Genomic DNA, 10,040 nt, shown 5'->3' with positions numbered 1-10,040 from the left:
TGGCGCGCTGTGAGGATAATTACAATTTAGGCTATTAGTTTAGGCTACTCCTCATTGAGAATGTTTTTTAAAAGTTTTTTTTAAACAGGTTTAATAATTTATATAATGAATTATAGGCCTATAATTAAAATTCTTGCACTGCAGTCATCAGTGAAAATTAAGAGCAGCTTTCGTGCACCGATTTTCAAAAACAACCTGTTTAACGCGAAATATGTTTCTTCTCATGTTTTTCACTATATGGGCCACAAGAGAAATATTAGGGAATAATTTAAGACAGTTATATACCGTTATCACCATATGTTGAAGTAGTTTCGTCTCTCGTTGTCTCTCAGAGAATATGCGTCGTTAATGCAGCGTTAGAAAGCTCTGTCAGTTTTTTTTACTTTCACCGGCATAACTCTTGCGCACAGTTTGCGCATTGCTTGCTTGTGTTACTTGACCCCTCCCCCATAATATAAATAGTTAACAGGCCACATATTAGGAACTTTTTTAGGTTTTTAATCGTTGTTTTTCAGTGTTAATGAAAGTGACACCAAAAAAACAGGAGGGGGGTCCCGAAATGGGATAATGTCTTATTTCCTATAAACATCTATTATTCTGTAGCTACATCATTTTTTTGAGGTTTTGAACTTAAGCTAAAAACTCATCCACACTCTGCTGTCTTTCTTGTGTGACACCGATGTTGTAGTTGAAGGAAGATAGTTCCAGCTGCATTTGTATGAAAGTCCTCAGTGTGATATGAGCGACAGGAAAGTAGCACTGGTGTCATAAACAAATGGGTCCGCCTAGGATAGCCCTTTGTAGTAGTAGTAACACTTCAGGCCATGATAGTAGGTCACCTATCACTGAGTGATAGTCAGTTCAGTTCTCTGCAAGTGCCGCACAAGTCCTGAAAAGTGAAGCCAAAATGTTTCAATCACCCCCAGGTTGCTGGCTGTAGTACAGGTCATAAACCTTAACCTCTCCATGTAAACAAATGGGACATGAGCCAAACTAAAAATCAAGTTACACTTAAAATATTTTTATCCCAAAGATGGTTTCTGTCATTTTACGTAGTTCTTATCGCACTGATGAATGTTCAAGGCAAGAGTCCTGCTCATCATTAAAAACTAATAAGATGGTCTAGTAAGTGCACAAGGCTACATCATAAATGTTTATGCCCTCATGGCAGGAAAATACTAGTGGAAGAGAGTAGAGATGTGTCATCAATCTATTTTTTTTTTTTTTTTACAGTCTATGGTTTTCTGTTCCAGTGTGTTAGCATTGCTATTGTATTAACAAGTGATCTTTTTCAGGGTAAATATTACAAATGTGATTTTTTTTAATTAATTGCATGTTTTTATCAAAAGATCAAAGACAATATTAGATTTATTAAGCAGGCAGGCTATACTACACTATGCTGATCAGATAAGAACATGGAATGTTTATTTTTACAATGTATGGCTTTGAATATTTAACATTATTAGTAATATTTCATTTATAATTTACATTAATTTACATAATTCAATTTAAGACTACATTTCATAAATATTTTAGCCATATTTAAGCCCATTTGTTCATGACACCAGTGGTAGTTACCCAGATGATATACAATATTGCCATGGACGACTGTACCAGAGGGGTTCTGACATATAAGTAAATGTTTGATCACCGAGCAGGATTTAAAACGGCGATGGGAGGCAAGCACACTGACAAGGACGCTAAAGACCGCAGCCTCTAGCATCAGTCGGTAGTGCATCTCTTAAGAACAGTGGAGTGAGGTTTACTCACACAACTCTTACCAGCTGGCCTCCATTACAAATTGATGATCAGAATAAAGTATTCTAGTTGTGTAATAAAATGAATTGATGATATGTATACTTTGTATGCATACTTTGTAAATGATATGTATACTTTGAAAAAAAAAATCATCTTTACATCATCAGCATAGTACCCACTCACCTCGCAATGCCTTGAATATTTTTTGCACTTAATTAGTTTGTCCACAATGCACTAACACTGACCCAGTCCACTATTTCAGATTTTAAACAGGAGGTGGAATGACAATAGGCACCTGCGTTGACGAGCGCTTGTGTGACTGGGTAAAAAGATACCCACAACTCAGTTTAAACAAATACAAAGACATTTTTTATTGGTCATAACGTCTGGAAAGAAATAGCACAGACACTTGACAAATATTAAATTTCCTACTGCATGTGTTAAATGCTGTGCATCCATACACTCTATCAAATGGAGTATACGTTGAAAGGATGTGCATTCAGCTGTACGCATCTGCATCAAACATTTGCATCAAAACTGAAGTATACTTTGGGTTTTAGTATGGTCATTTGCATGACACCCTACCACAAACACGATATATATAAGTTTACATGTTAAGTGTTAAATGATAATCCTGAAATTAATTCAAATTGAAGTAATTCTACATACCTGTATATTTGTATCAGCATAGTTAAAACGTTTCAAAGTGAATAGTGTTTTTACATTCAGGTGAACCACAGAGCGGAGAAGAAAAAGAGGAGAAGGTTGAGCCACTTGAGGAAACGGAAGAAGATACAACCCCTAGATCAGCTGTAATTGAAAACATCCAAAACAGTGGTCAAGAGTTTCTGACAATGCTGGTGGAAAATATCCTGAAAGGATCTTCTGCTGAGTCAAAAGACTTCAACATCGAAATAATACCAGAGAGTAACTGTGCTGTGGTGGCATTTTCCAATAGCAAGTGTAAGTCATGGGTTGTATCCCACAACACAATGTACTCTTCAGATGTGCATGCAAAATTCTAGCCTTTTACTAAGGTCTTAGTGGTGATCACCGTGCTCTTGTTTCCTGTTACTTATATTTCATTCCATAGATGCAGAACATTTCTTTGTATCCTCTCCAAGCAATGGAATAATTAAGAAGAAAAACATTAAAGTCCGATTGCTTGAGATGACTTCAAAAGTGAAAGCTGAAGGCTTACCTCCAAACTCAAACTCTGACTTAGTCATGCTGTATTTTGACAAATTTGGAGAAGTAGAGGATGATGGGGTAACAGTTGAAACAGATCAGTCAGCAATAATAACTTTTACAAATCTTGAAGGTACATGAAGTAGTAACATTTGATTTATTAGTTGAATTTCATTTTGACAAATGCATAAACTAAACAATGTGTGCTTTTTCAGATGTGCAAAGAGTCCTCAAAGAGCAACATCAGCTTAAAAAGCAGCCTTTCAGAGTACTGCCATACTATGAAACACTACAAACAGCTCTATATGGTAAAGACAGACCCACCCTGAGACTTCCAGAGGCATTCATTGAGAAGATTGATAGAGCTGTATGGCACCACTTAAAGGAAAACCAAAAATCTATGGATTCAATCAAGCAAGCTATGTCCAGTCATTTTTGTGAGATGGATTTTCAGTCCTCAGCAGTGAAGATCAGTCCTTCTCAATCCCTACTTAACAATGGTGTGCAGACAAGAAAACTCATTCAGACATGGAGAGAAAATGTCCTCTCTGTGTTTTTATCATTAACATCTGAGTTTAAATCCACTGAGTTCTGCATTCAGAAGGATGCGTGGACAGAGATACAACCTGAAATCCAAAAAGCAGTAGTGGGAGAGGCTGTCACACTGGTTCCCAATGTGGATGAAGGAACAATAACTGTAGCCGGCCTGAAAGAAGATATGAACAGGATTGGGGGAATTCTGACAGAAACTGTTGAGAGAGTCACCCAAAGAATCCAAAGGGAGAAGGGCAGTGAGACGGGTGAAACCAGTATGACTCCATCCATTTACAATCTCGTTCTCCGTGATGGTTTGGAGCAGCAAATCTGTGACAAATTTCCAGAAATGAACATCACATACCATGTGCACAGCCGAAAGTTAACTTTCTACGGTCTGAAACATGAGGTGCTGGAAACAAAGAATAAGATACTGCAGGCTGTTCTTAATTTGATTCATAAACCAATTGAGCTCCACCAATCTGTTTTAGATTTTCTGCTCACCAAGGATGTAGAGGAAATGACCGACAATTTGTTTTTAAACAAAGGAATCAATGTGGCATTAGAAGCTGATGGAAAGAGAGTTTTGCTTGTTGGGAAAACAGACAATGCCTTGAGTGTTGGTGAGAAGCAATTGCAGACAGATCTGGGTCATCTGAGCTTCAGTGTAGAAGATCCCAGTGTTCTAGGAAGATCAGACTGGCATGACCTAGTCTCTCACATAAAAAACACTGTCACAAATGTCACAGTACAGACAACTGTCAACCAGGTGGTGGTTTCTGGCTTTGTAGATTCCATTACCGATGTTGAACAAGAGTTACATAACTTTGTTCAGGAAAACTCTCAATTTGAGAAAACTCTGAAGTCTCACAAGACTGTTGTCACATTCATAAAGAATCATAAAAAGCAGGATTGGTTTGAAGAGGTGAAAGGTAATGTGAATGTGGACTTCAAAGGTGAAGACATTGTGATCAGTGGCTCAAGGCTTCATGTCTCTAAGTGTGTGCTTCTGTTTGAGGACTTGCTTAGATCTGTGCATAACTGCACCATGAAAATAGTTAAACCAGGGGCAAAGAAGTTTTTCAAGGAGAAAGAGTTAATGTGTGTTACATATGTCCAGACAAATATGAATTGTTTGGTTCAGTTACTAGATGAGTATGACCACCCACATGACACAGTTCAATCACTGATAATAAAACCTGTTTATCATTATAAAACACATGAAGGAATGGAGATTACAGTAAACAAAGCTGACATGTGCTCGTTTCAAGTGGATGCAGTGGTCGGTGGATGCAAAGAGAACCTCCTACTGGATGGAGGTTTAGTCAAGGTCCTCTCAGATGCTGCTGGTCCTAAACTTCAGAATGACTGCAACCAGACTGTCAAAAAACGGAAGTTGACAACAGGTGATGCTGTTCTCCTCGATGCAGGAGGGCGGCTGCGATGCAAACATGTCATCTTAGCAATAGGACCTAATTATAATATTTACAAACCTCAGGAGTCTGAAAAGCTCCTGAAAAAAACTGTGAAAAAGAGTCTGAATTTGGCAGATCAAGAAAGCTTCCAGTCTTTGGCAATCCCAGCCATTAGCTCTGGTGTATCTGGTGGTGGTTTCCCACTGGACCTTTGTGCAGACACCATTGTGAAAGCTATAAAAGAGTTCTGTGATTTTGTTGAAGAGGACAATACACTGAAGAAGATTCACCTAGTTGACAATAATGATAAGACAGTTCAAGCTTTAGAAGCAGCAGTGAAGAAGATTTATGGGGTCAGTGCGCTTACCCACAGCATGGCATCTGGAAGCAGTTCAAGCAGCCAGCAGCAAAACCAAAACCAAGCAAGTTCTTCTCCAAGCCAACACCAGACTGCCACACTCTTTCAAGGAGCATCACAAAGTTTTCAGACAAAAGAAGGTTTAACCATCACCCTTATGAAAGGAAACATTGAGGACACAACAGTGAGTTCAGTATTATTACACATAATTGTATTTGGTGTCTTACTTTTTGCCGAAACTCATTTTCTATTTGAAATGCCAAAATGTCCTTGAGAGAGATGTACTTGAGAGGGTTTTATTTATGTTTGTTTTCCTCCAAAAGTTTCAAAGGGCCCTCCGCCTTTTTCATTTTTTTTGTTAATTTTGAAGTAGAATGTCGGAACATGATTTGAGCTGACTATGCATCTGTAAATATCTGCTTTTTTGTGCAGATGGACGTCGTTGTGAACACTCTCAGCAGTGACCTAAATCTCAGCGTGGGAGCCATTTCAAATGCCCTTCTCAAAGCAGCTGGTCCTCAGCTTCAGGTTCTGCTCAATCAGCAAGTCACTGGCTCTGCCAATATTGGAGCAGTCTTTGAAACAGCAGGTGCAAACCTGAAGAACAAACTGGTGTTCCATGCTGTTGTGCCACACTGGAATCAGGGACAAGGAAATGAGCAGAAGGTAATACTCATTGATTGATTTTTGGTGATTAGTAGTTTAAAAATCTGTTTTATATAAATGTTTTTATTCGGTTTGAGCAGGTGCTGGAGGATATCATGGATAAGTGTTTGAGTCTGGCAGAGCAACGTCAGCAGAGCTCCATTTTATTCTCTGCCATTGGCACAGGAAACCTGGGGTTTCCAAAGCCACTGGTGGTCTGCACTATGCTGGACTCAGCCTTCAAGTTTAGCAGTAAAAGAAGTTCAAAGCATGTGAAGGACGTGGTATTTGTTCTTCACCCCAAAGATACACAAACCATTCAGGTACAAGATGTATGATGTCATATCAGTCTTTTTTTAGATCCATGTGGAATTCCACATCTGCAGATTTTTGACACTTAGTACAATAATAATTAGTTATTTTCACTTCACTAATACTATATGTCACCCACAACAGGTATTCACAGATGAGTTTACCAAAAGGTTTTTGGGCCAGTCTGCCTCAGCAAGTAACCCCACACAGCCGCAGAGCACAGGTGCCCAAAACGTCACTTTTTCTTATCCAACCATTTTTGCAATCACTTATAACTAACTGATCTCACTGTCGTTTTTAGTGGATGAATGAAGTCAGTCAGTTCCCCCTGATTATGATACATTTCCTTAATGTTTATTTAGTTCTGTTGTATTTTACAATGAAATTACAGGCCCCTTCTCAAAGGTCATAACAAAATCTGGGATTCACGAGACTACTGTGGGAGGAGTAACACTTCAGGTCCTGAATGGTGATATTACTTTAGAGAAAACTGATGTCATTGTCAATTCCAGCAATAAAGAGTTTACACTGAAAGCAGGTAAAGTTACTAATTCTGAATTAGTAGAAGACTAATTTTTGTACTCATGACTTTGCCTAGAATTGCTTGCTGCTTCATTTTATAAGATAGGAATAATTTGAGTTGAAACAGAGAAAATAAACTCATTTTATCTCAAATGGTTAAGGTGTCTCAAAGGCTATTTTGGATAAGGCTGGTCCAAATGTAGAAGCTGAGTGCCAGCAACTCGGTGAGAAGCATGTTTTCATTCCTTGACTAAAATATTTAATAAGAATGAAAAAAGAATTAAATATTAATTAATCATTTAATAATCTTTTCACATGCTCTAAAACTTTAGCACATGTCTTATAATTCTAGTTCATGTGTGTTGCCAGGGGCCCAGGATAAAAGTGGACTCATAATGACTCAAGCGGGGAATTTACAGTGTAAAAAGATCATCCACATTTCAGTACAAAGCAATGCTGGTATGATCCAAAGCCATGTTAAAAAGGCACTGGAAATGTGTGCCAAGGAAAAGTTAACCTCCATTGCATTCCCAGCTATTGGTACAGGTGAGAACAAACTCAACAAGACAAAAAAGAAAGAAAGAAACGGGATAGTGTTGTCAATCTTTATGTTAAAAAAAGACTGTCTTTACATATAAAGAGAAAATATATGAATGCAATTTGTAGTAATGTTAGTTTTTTTGTTCATTTGTTTTTCCTTCTGGAGCATCAGCGAGTATTTGAGCCTTCTGTGATAGTTGCATATGAGTCCCTCAGTTGTCCTCAGTGTGAAAAGATGGATCTCAAAATCATACAGTCATTTTTGGAAAGGGTTCAAATACACAAAAATGCTGGAAAACCAAAGAATTTGTAGGACCTGAAGGATTTTTCTGTTGAACAGTGGGCAGTTTAACTGTTCAGGACAAACAAGGGACTCATGAACAACTATCACAAAAAAATAAAATAAAATAAAATAAATAAAAACAGCTGTGGATCCAGGTAACAACACAGTATTAAGAACCAAGCGTATATAAACTTTTGAATGGGGTCATTTTTATAAAGTCAACTATTATTTTCTCTTGTGGACTACATGTAATCATCTTTTATGTGAAATATTTTATTCAGGTCAGTACAAAATAAAAAATTGCATAATCTCAAATTGTGGATTAGCATTATAAATAAATAAGTGGTTATTATAATGTAATGTACATTATATACGTTTTTTGTTTTTAGTTATTATTTTTTTTTACTTTACATTAATTTTGGCAGCCCTAACTGAAACATTATCTTTATATTGTCCTCAAATTGTGGATTAGCATTATAAATAAATAAGTGGTTATTATAATGTAATGTACATTATATAAGTTTTTTGTTTTTAGTTATTAATTTTTTTACTTTACATTAATTTTGGCAGCCCTAACTGAAACATTATCTTTATATTGTCAATGCAAAACTTTCACTGTAAACATGAACATGGATTTTAGTCATGTGACTTTCTTTTTCCTAGGAAAAGCAGGGTTGTCTCCGGGTCAAGTAGCAGACTGCATGTTGGATGGTATACTGGACATGATAAGAAAAACTCCCCAGTCCACTCTCAAGCTGATCAGACTGGTTGTGTTCCAGGCCCAAATGCTCCCTGAATTCCACAAAAGCATGCAGAATCAAGAAACTGGACCTGCTAAACAAGAGCAGAGTACCTGGTCAAAGATCAAAGGTATGATGACATTCCACCTACATTTATAGAACATGAGTACCCTTTAAAACATTAATGAATAAAACAGAATAGTTCAGGAATACATTCTCATGAGGTCATTCACAACAAAGATATAAAACTGACTTTCTCCATTCCAATTTTATTTATTACACAGCATATGCCGCTAATGTTAAATCCTTCTTCACTGGATCTTGGGAGAAAGAAATAAAACAACATGGTGGCAAAGACTTTGTCATTGAAGGCGTGCAAGTAGATCCAGTATTTTTTTCTATCTGTGGACCATCACAAGCAGATGTGGACGAAACAAAGCGTTTCTTAGAGGGTATGATCGATCAGGAACAAGTGTTCGAGGCCATCACAGACACAGCGATACTTACCTTATCAGATAAAGACCAACAGCGAATCCAGGACCTGCAAAGCACTATAGATGTGACTATAAGGCTGGAATACAAAGCGAATAAAGGTTCAGAAGAAACCCCAGGACAGGCCACACTGATAATACAAGGTCTCAGCCGAGATGTTCTAAAAGCCATTCAGGAAATCCAAGACATGCTCAAAGCAGCCAAAGAGAAAGAGACACTGCAAAAAGAAATGGATTACACAAGTGAGCTTGTTGATTGGCAGTATGAACAAGGTGGGCAATTTAGGAATTTTGATCAACGTACAAATTTTGAGTTGGAAAAGGCCCTTGGTAAACAAGCTGCAGGCATCAGAATTTCCTTCCAAGGCCAAACTTACCAGGTCACACTGCCTGAGGGTCCAGCAGTGTGCACCACTGGTGGAAACCAGATGAAAATCAGACGCATTGACAAACTGAAAGGTATGTAAATGTAGTATCATTTATCAATAAGAAAAACAAAACAATAAATATATAAAAATGAATTAAAATTAATAAATGTATAAATTATTATACTGCACTGGAACTAATGGTGTAGATTTTACCATCATATTAAATAACTAGATGCTTTTCTCCATTAGCTACTGAAGATATTCCACAGTACTGGGATGGAATGGCACATAACGAGTTGTGCAGAAAGTTTAATTTGCAACCAACCAGCACAGAATACAAAGAGGTAAATGGCCTCTTCCAGGCCACTTGTCCTAGCAACAAAGTCTTGAAGGTATGTGTGCCATTTTATTGTATGGTATTGTATAGTATTTATTCATTAATTATTAGATAGTCTACAGGACTGAACATTGCTAACTAAATCAGCATATTAGAATGATTTCATGAAGGATCATGTGACAATTCAACTTTGCTTCACGGGATTAAATTATATTTTAAAGTATATTAACATAAAAAACATTATTTTAAATTGCAATATAATTTCAAAATATTAAACTTTTTCTGTATTTTTGATCAAATAAATGCAGACTTGATGAGCATAAGAAAATTCTTTAAAAAACATAAAAAATCTTACTGATCCCAAACTTTTGAAGAGCAGTATATATATATATATATATATTCTAGGGCTGTCAGTAAATTTGTAAATTTTGAGTTGAATCTCAAATTCTGGATTAGCATTAAAGGGTTAGTTCACCCAAAAATGAAAATTAGACTGTGTTTTACTTACGCTCGAAGCATCCTATATGTGACTTTCTCTCTTCTTTCAGA

The 10,040-nt window shown here is 36.9% G+C and overlaps 1 protein-coding gene across 2 annotated transcripts in view; it reads left to right on the top strand.

Annotated features, from left to right (window-relative positions):
* parp14rs1 (poly(ADP-ribose) polymerase family member 14-related sequence 1) overlaps positions 1-10,040 on the top strand; it is a 16,453-nt gene that overhangs the window by 4,955 nt on the left and 1,458 nt on the right. Inside the window, exons 4-15 of one of the 2 annotated variants that reach the window (XM_016534419.1) lie at positions 2,488-2,721; positions 2,852-3,079; positions 3,162-5,437; positions 5,686-5,919; positions 6,000-6,221; positions 6,355-6,433; positions 6,602-6,748; positions 6,894-6,956; positions 7,102-7,278; positions 8,219-8,425; positions 8,580-9,245; positions 9,404-9,546. In XM_016534419.1, the coding sequence (XP_016389905.1) occupies positions 2,488-2,721; positions 2,852-3,079; positions 3,162-5,437; positions 5,686-5,919; positions 6,000-6,221; positions 6,355-6,433; positions 6,602-6,748; positions 6,894-6,956; positions 7,102-7,278; positions 8,219-8,425; positions 8,580-9,245; positions 9,404-9,546 (4,676 nt within the window). The remainder of the gene's footprint in view (positions 1-2,487; positions 2,722-2,851; positions 3,080-3,161; positions 5,438-5,685; positions 5,920-5,999; positions 6,222-6,354; positions 6,434-6,601; positions 6,749-6,893; positions 6,957-7,101; positions 7,279-8,218; positions 8,426-8,579; positions 9,246-9,403; positions 9,547-10,040) is intronic. The other variant, XM_016534420.1, reaches the window with a different exon arrangement.

The sequence above is a fragment of the Sinocyclocheilus rhinocerous genome, unplaced genomic scaffold (assembly GCF_001515625.1).
Source record: "Sinocyclocheilus rhinocerous isolate Xijiao unplaced genomic scaffold, SAMN03320098_v1.1 scaffold3807, whole genome shotgun sequence".
Lineage (NCBI taxonomy): Eukaryota > Metazoa > Chordata > Actinopteri > Cypriniformes > Cyprinidae > Sinocyclocheilus > Sinocyclocheilus rhinocerous.
Note: the sequence above shows the minus strand (reverse complement) of the source record. Positions and strands in the feature narration are given on the sequence as shown.